The sequence below is a fragment of the Zeus faber genome, assembly GCF_960531495.2.
Source record: "Zeus faber genome assembly, chromosome: 16".
In the NCBI taxonomy this organism is placed as follows: domain Eukaryota; kingdom Metazoa; phylum Chordata; class Actinopteri; order Zeiformes; family Zeidae; genus Zeus; species Zeus faber.
In genome coordinates this window covers 7,290,440-7,306,728 of record NC_137202.1, presented here as the reverse complement: position 1 = coordinate 7,306,728, position 16,289 = coordinate 7,290,440, and the positions used below count along the sequence as shown (strand labels likewise).

At 43.3% G+C, this 16,289-nt stretch overlaps 1 protein-coding gene across 2 annotated transcripts in view; it reads right to left on the bottom strand.

Moving 5' to 3' along the window:
• Window positions 1-337: 337 nt before the first annotated feature.
• Window positions 338-16,289, bottom strand: part of ide (insulin-degrading enzyme) — a 30,251-nt gene continuing 14,299 nt past the window's right edge. Inside the window, exons 12-25 of one of the 2 annotated variants that reach the window (XM_080016714.1) lie at window positions 15,812-15,914; window positions 15,404-15,526; window positions 14,883-14,965; window positions 13,961-14,105; window positions 10,922-11,032; window positions 10,657-10,777; window positions 7,039-7,130; window positions 6,321-6,432; window positions 5,446-5,613; window positions 4,817-5,089; window positions 3,768-3,829; window positions 2,801-2,873; window positions 2,631-2,698; window positions 338-1,382 (exon numbers count right to left, since the gene is read on the bottom strand). In XM_080016714.1, coding sequence (XP_079872840.1) covers window positions 1,287-1,382; window positions 2,631-2,698; window positions 2,801-2,873; window positions 3,768-3,829; window positions 4,817-5,089; window positions 5,446-5,613; window positions 6,321-6,432; window positions 7,039-7,130; window positions 10,657-10,777; window positions 10,922-11,032; window positions 13,961-14,105; window positions 14,883-14,965; window positions 15,404-15,526; window positions 15,812-15,914 — 1,630 coding nt within the window. In that variant the 3' untranslated portion in view covers window positions 338-1,286. Of the gene's footprint in view, window positions 1,383-2,630; window positions 2,699-2,800; window positions 2,874-3,767; window positions 3,830-4,816; window positions 5,090-5,445; window positions 5,614-6,320; window positions 6,433-7,038; window positions 7,131-10,656; window positions 10,778-10,921; window positions 11,033-13,232; window positions 13,378-13,960; window positions 14,106-14,882; window positions 14,966-15,403; window positions 15,527-15,811; window positions 15,915-16,289 lie in introns of both variants that reach the window. The other variant, XM_080016715.1, reaches the window with a different exon arrangement.

The window sequence follows — 16,289 nt, the reverse complement described above, 5'->3', positions numbered from 1 at the left end:
AGAGACCTCAACCAAACTGCAATTGAGTCTCATATATATATATATATATATATATATATATATATATATATATATATATATATATATATATATATATATATATATATATATATATATATATATATATATATATATAAGAGGCCCATAACCGACCGAATTCAGACCACGGGCCGTATCTTTGACAACCCTGTTCCGAGGGGAAACGAACAAGCTACAGAATCTCAGATCAGAACAAGTCGTCGCTCTCTGATTTCGGCGTGAAAAGACATCAAAAGGATAAAACTACTTTCTTACGGCAGGAAACAAAGTGTAAAAAATAAATAGCGTAAATTAATCGGACAATTAAAATGGTTTATTTTTTTTTTTTCCTTTAGAGAATTGTTAATTAAAAGAAAGTAAAATGTAAATAGCAGAACCCCTGAGATGAAGTCTGGATAATACACAATGTTATAAAACACACTCAAATCAAAACAAATTAAATAATAATAATAATAATAATAATAATAATAATAATAAACCCTCGTGGCTTCATCACCGAATTAGAAAATTAAAACCAGCTCCTCAAAGAGTCCCAACATTTTACCAGTTTACAAGCAAAACAGTCAGATTAAAACCATCATGGGGGGGGCAATGAGTCCAGCACATGTCAAAATAACAAAAAAAATTATAATGAAAGAAAGAAAAGAAAAACAAGACCTTCATGAAACTTCTATAGCTTCCAGTTTGTCAGAGTAAAACTGAAAATGAAATCTTCAAGCAGCACAAGTCGATATTATTCACTTAAAAACAGTTCTATACGTTTCGATATGACAGCCTAAACAGTGCTGCGAGTGTGTGTGTGTGTGTGTGTGTGTGTGTCTGTGTGTTGGCGTGCGCTTGTGTGGGTGGGTGTGTGTGAGAGAGAGAGAGAGAGAGTGTGTGTGTGTGTGTGTGAGAGATGCATCTTCTTGGAGACTACACACAGCTACGTAAACAACCACAGCTAAGTCAGTCCAACCAAACCCCCCCACTCACCCCTCCCAAAATACATCTCCTATGGTGGCTCAAGCCTGCCGTGCACGCATGCAACCCATCCACCTGCACACACACACACACACACACACACACACACACACACACACACACACACACACACACACACACACACACACACACACACACACACACACACACACACACACACACACACACACTCCCCCAAATCCCCCATTGGTGGTGGGACAGGGCGGGTGGGGCTCCCGGTGCTGCCCTGCACTTCTGTGGTCCTGCCGTTTTTTGGGGTGGTGTCACAGTTTTGCAGCCATGAAGTTGATGTGTGGCTTGGCCAGGGGGAAGAGGGGGAGGCTCCGCTTGAACTCCGTCATGTCCTGCACCAACGTGGGCTGCGGGAGGTGGGGGCGTTAAATTAGTAAAAGGCAAAGTTAAGGAAAGCTAGTACGGCTGGGCGGTGTGTCAATAATACCACATATAATATTAATATCACAAGACGTCGCCTCAGGCCGAGCCCGTTCACACGTACAAGCAATTTGAAGTCTCAGGACGTACCGAACAAAGCGTATAGAAACTAAAGTTAGGAAAAAAAGTAAAAACAAAAGTGCGAATCTTCCAAGAAAAATATGTAAGTACATTATGAAGTATCTGCCCGACATAATAAATATCCTATATCATAAACGATAATCAATCTGTCCTGAATGCAATGGCATACAAATACTCTGTTGTATGCCCAGCATGCTGACAGCACAGGTTAAAAAAAAAAAAGATAATAATCTAATCTAATAACAGTTTTACCGTAAAATAAGGAGGTACACCCAGGTTTTTTGTTTTATTTTATTTATTTATTATTTTAAACACGGGTAAACCTGCTAAAATAGGCGAGTGATACCTTTTCCAATTCCAGGAGAAATGCTGTTTTATTTATTTTTTGGGTGCGTCACGTTTGACGTCACGAACACGCCAGAGAAGGGGCGTGTCATGTTCCCAGTGTGATTTGAAAAAAAAAATAAAAAATAAACAAACAAATGAATAAACAAACAAACAGTAGAGGAGACGGCAACGTAAACAAACAACCAGCGAGACTCGGTTCCCTCCGCTGCCACAAAAGAGCCGCTCAAAACGACCGCATCGTTCTTGGGTCCACACGGGATCGTTGCGGGGAGCGGGGAGCGGCTTGGGGCGGTGCTGGAGAGGCTCGGAGCCCGCTTCCCCGCTGTGCTCCCCACTCCCACAACATTTCACGCCCCCCCCCCCAATGCGGAGAAAAAAAGTCAATAACTTCTGATTTTGGTTTTGGATTCTAAACGGGATATGAAACAATACACTGATATCTATTTATGCTCCGACGTTCTGAAAGGCACGTCGCGCCGCGCGGGCAAGGGGGCCAAAATGAGCGCCGACCTGGGTGTCCTGTTTACGTCAGAGCTGATCGGAGGTGTTAGCGGGTGTTTGGCGCAGTGGGAAAGGAGGCTGAGTGACCTTCATAAACAATATTTCTCTCACACACACACACACACACACACACACACACACACACACACACACACACACACACACACACACACACACACACACACACACACAAATCCAAATTGAAGACAATGTTATCCTTCTTGAGGTATTTTAGGAGGTGTTACCTGCGGCAGGGAGGGTGCGGGGGCCAGGTTGACATCGTTCTGGGAGGGGAACTCTCCCACGACAGGACCTGAGACACGGGGGTGGGGGTGGGGGTGGGGGTGTCAGTCAGTCTTACACAGGCCAGACATAGCAGCTCGGACACAAGCAGAAGCAGAGCCCTGGTACTCACAGGAATCCATCTCTCTGGACAGGACGTGCACCGACACCTTGTGTCTCTTGCGAGCGTCGACTGCCAGCAGGTCCTGGAAACACAGTGAAGTAGATTCAAACACACGGTGACGTAGACACAAACACACGGTGGCGTAGACACAAACACACGGTGGCGTAGACACAAACACACGGTGGCGTAGACACACACAGTGACGTAGATACAAACACACAGTGACGTGGATACAAACACACAGTGACGTGGATACAAACACACAGTGACGTAGGTACAAACACACAGTGACGTAGATACAAACACACAGTGACGTAGGTACAAACACACAGTGACGTAGGTACAAACACACAGTGACGTAGATACAAACACACAGTGACGTAGATACAAACACACAGTGACGTAGATACAAACACACAGTGAGGTAGATACAAACACACAGTGACGTAGATACAAACACACAGTGACGTAGATACAAACACACAGTGACGTAGATACAAACACAGTGACGTAGATACAAACACAGTGACGTAGATAAACACAGATGAGTCATTCCATAACAGTGTCAGTGTTGGACAGATTACAGTTTTAGCTGTTCCTCAACATCTGGGTTCACCCTCTGCTTTCTTTTGAGGCGATGGGGGTGGTGTTTGTTTTTTGTTCGTTTTTTAACCTGAGGGTTTGTTCCTTTTTGGGAATGTTCATCCATCGCCACAGTTTACATAGCACAAGCACGTGGGAAAGGCGGAGCCTGTCCCCAACAATGGCGAACACGCCAATAGACGGGCACAAGGATGACGCAACAACATTGAATTTATTTAACGCGGCCCATTTTAAGACAGCCATTCCAAGTACCAAAACCAAATATAACACGTGATAACTTTTTAACAAAACAGCCTTTTGTAGATTTTGTAATATAATGACTAATAAATGATGTCATGTCGGTAAAATGAAGAGGAGGCTTGGTGCGACTCACTCTGTAGAACTGCATCATGCTCTCCTTGGTGAGCGTCTTCAGGTAAGCCACCTCAATGTTATCTGCACAGATTCATGAAAAGAGCAGCTTAGGATGCGCCGCTGGTGGATTTTAAAATGCAGCGCTGCAGTGAAGGGAGTAAAGCCAGGTTTGCGCACGGAAAAGAACAACGTGAAATATGGCTGGGTTAAAGACATTCAATAAAAACATACTCCGGTGCGGTTCAATTCAATTGTTTAAATTTGTGAATCAATGTTTTCGAAGTTATACAACCATTTCCGGCTCAAATAAAATACCACCACCCTGACCAATTAATAATATCATTACTAGAAAATGTTTGATTTCTGTATTAAACTGTATTCAGTCAATGAAAATTTATCTGTAATACACATTGCATGACAAACTGAAATGTTGGTCGTGATTCACATTATGTATAAAATCTCAATATATTGATATAGAATCAAATGGTGACGCTGTGTTGTCTTCAGGTTTAATGTGCAATAAAGATTTTTTTTTTTTTTTAAGTCACCGTTAAGAGAAAAATTACCCAACCTTCAACTTTATAATGAATGCTTTTTTTTTTTTTTTTTTTTTTTGCACCGAGGTATTCACAAAAAGCTCGCTTTGCTGTGCGCTCTTGTACCATTAACTGAATTATTCCAGGCCTTAAACGACGCTGGTGTGTGCAGCTCTGATGCTTTGTCTGTGGCTCCGTTCATGCATCAACATGCAACTTGCATCACGAGGAGCTGGATCTTCATCCTTTTGGCTAAGATGCAGTGATGAGCTCTTCAACCCCCTTTCAATGCCTCCCGGCTCCATCTACTGTACATGTGACCATCTGATTATAACCACTGTGTGAATTGGAAACTTGACTCATTTCTATTGAAATAAATATACTTGTAAATTAAATCTCACAAATTGCTTATGTTGAAATTAAGACGTGAAATTAAGAATATTTAATCACATTTAAGGTCTTATATTTGTAAAATTGAATTGAAGACATTTCAAGCCCTGTGTCAGGAGACGTTCCAGTATCTGGGTCTCACCTCTGTCAAAGTTGTACTGCTGGGAGATGATCTCCCCCCAGTACTTGGCGCACTCGGCGGCCAGCTTCTTGGGCTTGTCCAGGCGGCGGATGGCCAGAGCCTGGATGTGCTTCTGGAAGGCCTCCTCGCTCATCTCCTCGATGGACTTCTCCATGGTGCGCAGGAAGGCCTCCACCCGGCTTTCCAGGTAGTGGGGGGCCTTCTCCGACTGGATGATGAAGCGCAGGCCCTGGACACCGTTGGCACGCCGCGGCCCGCTGAACACGATGTAGCCTGCGGCGTTCATACAGTGACGTGGGGTCTAATTATGAAAATAATTGTGTAGCGGCATCTGCATAAGGCAACCTCAAATTCAAATTTAAGACCATTTAATGACTTTTAAGGCCTACTTGTACAAATGAATCCGAGACATTTTAATGACCTACGGACATCCTGTCATTGTATAGATGTTAGATCTGATAGCTGGTGTGAGTATCGTATGGTAGCGGTAGATACTCAATACTACAATTCACTATTGTAATGAGGAGAAAAAAAAATGGAATTGTGCCATCTGTAATACTCATGCAGAGTTCCTATTTTTGACATTGACCCCTTTCGCCGTTTGTCTCTCTTATCCGTCCTTCACTCACCGAGCTGCTCTTTGGTGCGCAGCGTGTTGAAGCAGGGCTCTGAGATGATCTGGCAGAACAGCTCCAGCAGCATGTTGTCGTGCGTGGTCTGCATGTCTGTCTGGTAGTAGATCTCGATGCCGCAGTTGTTGTGCACCTCGTTCCTCTGCTGGTACACGTACCACCCGCCTGTGGAGGAAACGCACACACACACACACACACACACACACACACACACACACACACACACACACACACACACACACACACACACACACACACACACACACACACACACACACACACACACTTTCAGCAATCAGCTGTAATAAACATTAACTTGACGCCAAACATGCTTGTCCAAAAGTTTTAGTTGATCGTTAATTTCCTTTTTAGATGTAGGATGTGATCAAGTAATGGAAAATAATTAAAAAAATTAAAAAGTAGGTGGCAAAATAGCAGATTATTTCTGAGTGATCCATATTCATTATTCTGAGCTGTTAAAATACCGATGACCTGGCTTTAGTGTAAATACACATTTTATAGACGAGGAAAATAGCTTTTTAACTATTGAGTATCCCATCTGATCTATATTACAAGAATATGTCACTGAACAAATTCAGTCAAAAAGAGAAGTTCAACATAAACTGAGATTTCAGATACAACATTGACAGAAGTAATTGTGTAGGCACCACAATGCGTTTGCTTTGAGAAAGATAAAGAGTCCATTTTGCGAGGATGTTTTCAGTTTGGCTTTTTTGTGCAGTTTGTCAGTGGGTCGGCTGGCCATTTGGTCGCTAAGTTGATGTCACGCGCGTGTCCCTGTCGCCTGGTTTCCATGGAGACGAGCTCAACTCGCATACGTTCAGGGCGGAAAGAGAGGAGGACCGACCTACCATCTGGAACCTGCACCTCCCTGTAGCGAATCAGCTGGCTGGGGAGGAGGGGCTTGGTGTGAGCGTGCTCGATGAGCTTGTCCTCCAGCATCTGCATCATGCCAAGGGCAGACTGGAGAGGAGGGCGACAACGCAGCTTTTTTAAAACATCTACATCATGCATCCATCTCCACATGCACCCTCTTTGATTCATTCATTCATTCATTCATTCATTCATTTTGAGTCATCAATGTCTGTCACAGGCTTGCTCTAAAAAAATAGTTATTATATCCAGCCACACATACAATACTGCATTACGATCCTCCCTATTGAGTCCTAATAAAGGGGTGGGTGCAGTTCCATCGCAATCGTGCTGTGACAACGGCCACGATTACAAAATGGGAGGCAGCGGCTTCGACAGCTGCCGTCCCATAAAGAGTCTGGTCGGAGCCAGGAATCCTATCTTAGCTTTTACACAAGTCTGCCTCTGTGATGGGACTGGCACAGCCCGCTGCCGTGCTCCTCCAGGTAATAACCCTTTTGGACAATATTTCACTGTGTTCATTAGGCTCCAACAGCTGCTCTATCGTTTGTACAAAAATATTTTTGTGCCGAGCTAGAAGTATCATTACTTGCCACATGTACTCTGGCTGGGCGATTCGGGGGAAAATCAAATATCACAAAATGCAACCATTACATCTGAACACGACGAAAAGGAAAAGTGCAGCTTTATACCAACCTCCTTGGTGATGTTGCCGTGAAGAAGGGCTTCAATATGTAACCGTGATAATAGCTGAGGTATGAAGGCCTTGAGGCGTAGGAGAGTGACATCTGGAATACAGATTACAGGCAAAAGCAATCAATCACATCCAGAGACATTTCCTTGGGCGCAATTAGAGAAAGGGACCGAATCAGAAAATGAGTAAGAGAAAAAGAAAAAGGAGCACAAGCTTGTGACGCGCTGGCATTTTCCTCATTTCACAGCAATTGTGAAAAGGATCAATCCAAAGCTTTGCACGTGAAGCGTGGTTGTTATTTCGCTTCTTACAGCCATTGATCAGCGCTGCGCACAAAAGCAATTGCTCAAGACTCTGCAGCTGCGGCATTGATTTTATGGCATGTGGGTATTGACGAAGCTTCAAAAATTCAAACTCAATCCTTGTAATAAAATCAATACGACACATTTTATACATGTGAACTTGAAAAATAATTCAAGTAGGGCCGTCATGGTCAGGAAATCTTAGATGACAGTTAATCCTCAACCAAGTGATTAACAATTTAATTGGGTGTTTTGTTCATTTTATGGCACTATCATATTATAAGTCTGTAAAAGTGTAATAATACACATCCACCTAATGAGGAGGAGCCTTTTATTGGTATTGAAGATTGACCTATAAAAATTCAGGAAGACAACCTCGAACATTGGTTTTTAAACTCCCATTAAATTGGGGTGGCAGCATGATTGTGGCGTCGAACAATTTCACTCAATGATTGTGATCAGCTAGCACTGCAGTCAGGTGACAATGTAATAATTGCGACAGCTCTAAATCAAAAGCCAGCCAAAAAAACAAATTCCAATCTTCTAAGTTGGGTGTTGAAGGTAAGTGTTGATTTGCTGACCATTTTCACACACACACAAAAAATTACACACACGCAGAAACTCCCCCAAATCCCCCATTGGTGGTGGGACAGGGCGGGTGGGGGTCCCAGTGCTGCCCTGTACTTCTGTGGTCACACACACACACACACACACACACACACACACACACACACACACACACACACACACACACACACACACACACACACACACACACACACACACACACACACACACACACACACACACACACACACACACACAGTGGTATAACAATATCGTACCGTACGCGTTGGTGCAGTGTATGGGTGCAGCCCGCCATGCAGTAAGTGCTGCTTTCTATTGAATCCACTGTTGGAGCTCCACCGGCCACGTCAGTCGTGCGGCATTTCTCTATTTCTCTGTCCCGACTGTGACCATTTAGTCACATTTTGGGACCATTTTTGGACACTGAATCAAAACATGATCATGCGTGGGACCTTTGGGCTTGATACAGAAAATTGCTACCACTATGCCACCGGTTCCTATGCAATCCGTATTTAACAGCCCAAATCGCAATGCAGATTTTGGTGCCTCATTTCGATGCCATGCCCGAGCTGCCGATTGAAATGTCCGCCCTCTGGTGCTCTGAAACCGCCACATACGCCTTCACTAAACATTATGGTTTGGAGCGCGCCGTTAGAAATCCTCTCTATGACACGCAGCCACTTTCCTCTCCAGTGCGGCTCTTCTGGTCGAACTTTTGGTCGAGAGCCAGACAGCAGCGGCGCTCATCAATGTCGCCTAGCTAATCAGATAAGAGGCGTATCGAAAAGGTTTTCACTACTGAAAACGTCCGGTTCACACAAACTGTCGGTTATTTGTTAACATGTAACATTAAATCTGATGTCATAGGGTCCCTGCATGTCCAGACAGTGGGAGGGGGGACTCGCTTGGAGGAGTTTGATGCCAAAGAGGCTGTACAGATTCAGGTTCAGTCAGGGTTATGGTTGCCACGGTTGTGTGTGTTACGGGTGTTGTACTGTGTTTGGGCATACACCGTTTACATTCTCGCCCACCGCCCCGTCGTCGTTTTTTTATTTATAGAAATAAAACCCATATTGTTCATTTCCGCATATCAGCGCAGATGTTCAAATAATTAAATAAGTCGCAGCGCAGCGCAGTCCGCTTATCATGGGAGGAGGAGAGAAGGCCCGAGGAGACCTTACATCAGCTTTAGATGGGGACCTGTCTCCTTCCATCTGTAAGAAGTGCCCGCACATAGCGCCCCACGCCCCACGCCCCTAAACTCCCGTGTATAATGTCCAGTGTTACTGGTTGTCATTTTATGCCAGTTTATTAACCGGTGGGAAAAATTCCTAGAAGGCCCAACTACAACGGTTGGCCTTCAGAGGTGCCTAGACCCCAGTAGCTCTCAGGGGGATGTGCTCTGAAGGGAGGGGAAGGAGAGGAATATAACAGGGAGCTCCTTGATCACTTGTTTTGTTGTGGTTGCTAATGACAGTAATGTACCGACCACACACCTTATGTTTGTATTTGTTTATTTATTATTTGGTGTCTGTCTAAAAAAAAACAACACTATTTAACTTAATGTTTTTTCTGTTAAAGCACTACTTCACTTTGTGAGTTTTTCCTTTAAATAAAGCAGCACATTGTTATTTCTGTCAATTGTCTTATTTATTAACAAAGCATTTATCAGTATTACAGTTAGGATGGAAAAATATGAATGTGTTGCATTGCATGTCGATTTCATTGGTGCTGCTAAATTTTGTGCTGGTGCTCCTAAATTTCGTAGAAAGCACTAGTGCTACTTGTTGAAAAAGTTAGTCTGTAGCCCTGGGTTGAGGGTGGAGTTAACCAGCTATTGTTCCCACCCATTACCTGCCTCTGAAGAGTGAAAAACTACAGAATCTTTGAGGGGCATTTTCTCTGCTAGATGAGATTAGGTGTACCTATATTCAAATGAGCATATTTCTTTATTTCAATGAAAGACAATTTGAAAGCTTACAACCTGCTCTTTCATTATCTGTAAAAAAAAGATGAAAAAGGACCATGGCCTACTTGGGACCAAAACACCAGTCGGTGTCACAAATATATACATTAAAAAAAAAAAGAAATATACAAAACCGTATCGTTACCGTGGCCCAAAATCCGTGATACATACTGAACCGTGGGCCCATTGCAACACACACACACACACACACACACACACACACACACACACACACACACACACACACACACACACACACACACACACACACACACACACACACACACACACACACACACACACACACACACAGGGGCTTGTGGAGTAAAGACATAATGAGTGGGTGGGCTTAGTGTTGTTCGTGGGCCACATGCCTCAACCCCACAGTTTAATTGAGTCTCATGTGAATCCAGGGTAAAGCCTGTGTAAGCTGTGCAGCAAGAAAATGTAACAAGCTGCCCTTCAGGTTCCAGACAGACAGTGAAGCGAGGGAGGGAGAGAAAGAAAGAAGTGACTGCAACTACGACAGTGGGGGTGGGTAGAAACGGAGGAGAGAAAGCGGAGGTGAAAACATTTGGTTTTGCCTACTTTTTAAAAAAGAAAAATCGTTCTTTAAGGTCAAATTTGTGTCGATTTAAAAACTGTGATCAATTGCATCAATATCATGCGATTAATTACTAATGAAGAAATGGGAGAGCGATATAAGATGCAAGCAAAGAGGGGGGAAAAAAAAAAAAAAAAAAGAAGAGGGGAGTGCATCTCACCATCTAGAGCCTCTCTGAGCTCGTCTTTAGTCCAGGCCACCTCAGTCATGAGTAGGCGGAGGTAGTACATGGCATGCTGGTGCGGCTGCTCCGCTCTGAAGTTGTTCAGAGACCTCATGTACTGGAGATAAAGAGAGAGAGGAGGGAACGACAGAGGTCAAAAGGGTTTTCAAACGTTGGCAGGCCAAACAGCCGAGCTTGTGCCACTCACGACTCCGGTTATTTATCTTTTATTTTGCAGAAAAAGGACAGTGTCGGGAATTACCGCTTCCTTGATGATGTCGAAGCGCTTCTCATCCACCTCAAAGGTGGCCATCTTCTCTATGATCTTTTTCAGCAGGATGTGTTGCTTGTCGTTGTAACCCTTCACGGACAGCTGTGGCAGCAGATGGAGGACGGCAAGGAGGGAGGAACGGAGAGGAATTAACAACTACACAAATAAAGGTATTAATGCAATTAGGCATTTTACCCTTGACCTTGTGAAAAAATCTAATCAAATCTAAAAAAGGAAACACCAAGTAATCCTCTACAGGTCAATGACAAGTTATTCAGGCACTAAGGGTTGGGTGATTTACCTATACACATTATCATGATATAAAACAAGATATTAGTATGTGATTCTGGTTACAATGATAGTTAAAAGTCAATCTAACTAAAATGACAATTTCCAGAGTTTCATAGAGCACATTTTAACACATGACTAATGATTTTTTCTCAGATATTTTTTTTGTGTAAATATCTTATGAAAGCAACAATAGTCATCCCCAAAATACTGTCAAATAATTGTTATCCGGGTAAAGTAAAAAATATTCTGGTGTCTCATTTTGTTAATATTGCACGGTCTTAAGATCTTAGATGACTTATTATATGCCTTCTACTTAAATATGCAGTTTTAAATAAATGGGAACACATGGAAGCGGAACAGTCAAGGTGCTCTTTGCAATAATCCATCTTTAGAGTCCTTCATGATTCAGCAACCCTATCCCACTCCTGGCTGTCTCAGAATCCCCCCTCCATTACTGTCCACTGGGACAAGTGGGGACACTCATGAACCGTAATCTCTACCGACATCATTACCCTCGACAAGCGGCCCGGCCAGGCAGAGATTCTGCTGACTCAGGGCAATACTGAGCCCCCCCCTCAGAGGAGACGGTCCATCAACAGTGTTTCATGTCATGAGAAATTGGCAGCATTAATTAAAAAAAAAAAAAAAAAAGCCTAAATAACATCGGTACCAACCACAGAACAAAGAATATGGGTTGTTGGGGGTCATGCAAGATGGGATGCAAGAGTTGAAAGGGCTCCAGGGAGCGCAGAACCAAAAGCCACCGACAAAAAAATCCGCCGTTAGAAAAGGAGAGTGACAGGGGGTGAGAAGGCGGATCAGAGGGGAAATTTCAAAGTTTTTATTTCTACCTCAGCTAAGGGGTTATAATATATTGGAATTGAACTGCAGTATTGAAAATATCAGAGGGAATGACATTGAGGGAAAGGTTTCAGAGTTTCAGCAAGTTCACTGCAGGGATGTAGCTACGCCCATTGTGACATGCGGATAGAATTCAATCAATTCTTTTGTTTTGCAGACCTGACTTGGCGGAAATGTGACTCTGAATATGTCAGTGGCGCTGCGTCATTTGGTTTCATCCCCTGTGCCTTCGGTAGGAGCCGCTTTTTAATTATTAATTATCTGTCTGACATTGAAACAATGGAAGCTACAAAATGGTTGACGGGCCAAAATAATAAAATACATTTTGGATTAGAGAGCGTGTGCCATGTGGCAGACACTCAGATACTTTCAAAGGATAGGAGAATATATGAAATCAACCTAATACTCTAAAAGCTTAAAAGCAATATTGACAGGTACAACTTAAATATCAACTGTGTTACGTGGCACGTCACAAGGACAGGGGTTGGCTCCACTGTGTCAAATTCAATCACACAAACATTATTAATCCCTGGCAGAGAAATTATTTGCTTTACTACCTGTAGGAAAGCGTGGTGAGTAAAATGACCGAGGAGAGTACATGCAGAAGCAGAGGCTTTACTGATGCCTGGTTCATTCTTTCCAGCGAGCACTGGCATGTGACATCATGCTAATTCCAACACATTTGAACAACCCATGTTCTAGCCCTCACCAAACAAATGGGCCTTTAATGCATCTTTTTTTTTGTGAATAGAAATCCATACTGACCACCCGTTTTATGTATAAAGGCCACCGATCATTTTCAATAAACAATGCTTAAAAAAAAAAAAAAAAAAAAATGGAAAGAAAAGCAGCATTTCAGTGAAACTTTCTTTGGCATGCCATGTAGAAACCGTAGGCGGACGCTGAGCAAGCATATGGAATATGCTGCGATGAGCACACTCAGAACAGGGTGACTGGGTGTTTGGACCATGAACCAGGCCTCCATCTAAACCACATCATACAGGTTCGGGGGGACGACACACACACACACTAAACCCATGCCAGTCCCGCACACTTGGTAAAGCCTCAAGCTGGGCCCCTCCCTGACCACCCCCTCCACGCCAGCACACACTGCATTGGCGCGCGTTGAGGGGGCGGGCAACGTACTTACGAGGATGGCATTCATCCCAGAGGCCATGCCATAGACCAGGCCGGCCAGGCGGGCTGCATATGTATACTCTTTTAAATCATCCTTCAATAACCTGAGTAACAGGTAGGTCATGTTGCAGTGCAGAGGGTCCGCGTATAGGTAGCGACTGATAACAGGAAAGAAAACAAAAACACAAAAGACATACATTGGCGAAGGAGGTGAAAATACATCTGGGGCAAATTAAAAAAAAAAGGCACGCAGTGATGATGAGAAGAGTATGTATATGCAACCTTGTAACCGACATTATGTCAAGTAAACTGTGACATAATTTTTGGTATCATCTATTTATTTATTTATTTTTAATGGCAAACTAACGCAACAGTGAGTCCAAGGCCACTTTATGAACTCACCGGAAGACCAAAGGTCTGCTTTTAACAATATGAATGGGGTGAACAAAGGAGAATTTGCAGACAGAGGAGAGACGACAGAGGGCAAAAGTGTTTCCAAACAATTGCGTATGAATTTGTACAGGTCCGGCTCAGAGTCTACAACAGAAAAGTCTGAGAAACTGCCACTCGTTGTTTGACATTGCACGTCCATAGTTTGACGCAAATATGACGGAGATGCGATGAGGAGACCCAAGTTGAAGTTTACAGAGTTTGCAGGTGACTTCGGGTTTTTTGGAGATGCCACGTGACGGTTTATGAGGATGAATGGGGGGTGGGGCGGGGGCGAGTCTCAATACTTACATACATCCCATAGATGGTATTTTGGAGGTCATAGTTCAAGCCAGCTAGCTCAGCTGCATATGCATACTCGTTGAGGGAGTCCTTGAGGAGCTCCAGGTATAAATAGGCCATGTTACAATGCAACGGGTCCACGTAAGCGAACGGGCTGTAGGGGAAAATGGCAGCAGTGAAACACACACACACACACACACACACACACACACACACACACACACACACACACACACACACCATGAAGCTGAATAACTCAACTGGCTAGTAAAGCCCCCCACACCCAGCATTGACTACACCTTTGCATCGGTTAAACATTCATAAACACTTCTCACTCATGCGTTCATAAATGTATGCATGCAAGTTCCCTTTGTGTCCACTTGGTGACACAAGCCAATGATTAGGATTTCATCTTGACAAGGTGAATCAACTGTAGTTGGAGATTAAAGACATGCTGTGCCAAGAGTCATATCAGGCTGTCCGCAGGTATCAGCGTTAAATATAATACATTTAAATTAACTAATAAGAAAAAAATTTTGGACTGAATTTTGGACAGTATAACAGGTAAGCCATACACTGTACTTGGTACAGGGCAAAAGTAAGGGGAGGTTATGAACTATATAAGTGGATGAAATAGTTAGCCAGATAGCCAGGTTAGAGTTACCACAGAGAATATCGACAGATTTTGTGGCAGGTAATGTTATGGTGTAATAATACCAAACCTACTTTACTGAAATTGAGACCTCATAGATTCAGATTTAAGATCATACAATGATTTTTAAGGCCCAATATTTGTAAAACTGAATAAGATATTTTAAGACTTTTTAAAGGCGCCGCAAACACCCTGTAATTATTTTTTCCCCATCAAAGCTCCCCAAAGCATCACCGCACCCTGATTTCAGAACACCAAAGAGAGCTTTAAAAGACTTACCTGAAGAACTCAAAGTTCAAGCATGCTTTTGGGAGAAAGAACTTGTCATCCTGCTTAAACCACACCTTGCTCATTGCAGTGTCCTAAAAAAAAACAAAAAAAACAAAAAAAAAAAAAACACAAACAAAGAAAACAGCAACATTTTTATTTGCAAGCAGGGACCCAAACTGCCAAGCTGATTTAACTTCAAATCCTGATAAGTCCACAATCATGGTGATGGCGCTGAATATAATTAAATGTTGAATAGCTTTAATCTTTAATACTGGCCAATAGCACCGCAGCCTTTGTACTCAGCAGGGGGAGACTCATTCTTCAAGAGAGAATGTGTGAGCTACGGTGAAGTTTACCTCCTCTGACCTACAACACGACGACAACAACAACAGCTCTCAAACTCGACAGCGACCATTAGCATATGAAAGTTGGCGCAGGGATAGCATGGAAAAACGCACTTAGGCTTTAAAGAGCGTCCGTTGACGCTCGGTAATGAGGGGAGACAACACTTTGATACCAGAGACGCTTGCCTTGATTAGAGTGGGAGTCGCTGGGGAGTCCTTCTCCAGCGGGTAGATCTCAAAGCTGGTGGGGATGAACTCGTTCTTCATGGGTAACTTGAACTTGCCGTTGAGGTCTGCGTTCCCCCATTTCTGCAACGTACACCCAGGGACGACATATTCAGCATGACACAGAAGCTACACCCCTCATTTTCAAATGTTATAGCTTTATTAAAATGTTGGTTCCCATCATCTATAATGGTTAATAGCATAACCTTGCTGAAGGCGTTACTATTTAGAAACTTGCCACTTTGCTGCAGCTTCTCATCTCATCTAAAGGCTTGTGAGCTCTCTTCAGACACTCCAGATATTTATGGTAAATTTACTAGGTTTACAACACTTCAACCAGATACATGCGCCTTCGCAGCGCCATCTCACCTTGATGACCTCGTCTGAGATGGCCTCCTGTTTGTACTGTGTGCCGTACCACTCTTCAGTCTGATCTGTTTGCCCTTCAAACGACTTTGACACAACTGCGACTCTGTGGGGAGAGGACATCAGGGACAGGGTCATGCCAAACAGACACAAAAACAACTCTATCGTACGTAAACAGTGTGTGGGCCCACCATGCCAAGCTCAAATTCTATCATCAGCACAACATATGACCTTTCTATCAGGGTCTAAAACATTTGAAGTTTTAAAGCTACGTAGCCATGTTCTCGGCATCAAATTGACAAGTTATATTAAGAAGTCCCAAATTCACTTATTTATTAAGAGGGCTGGATGATTTACGTTTCGGTTCTAGTGTTCCTCCCCTAACCCGGGGTGGGTCGTCGTTCCCTCCTAGCATGTCACACTTAATCGATAGTCAGTGCTAAATCTTAAGATGCATTACCATTTCCATTCCGCAAATGGA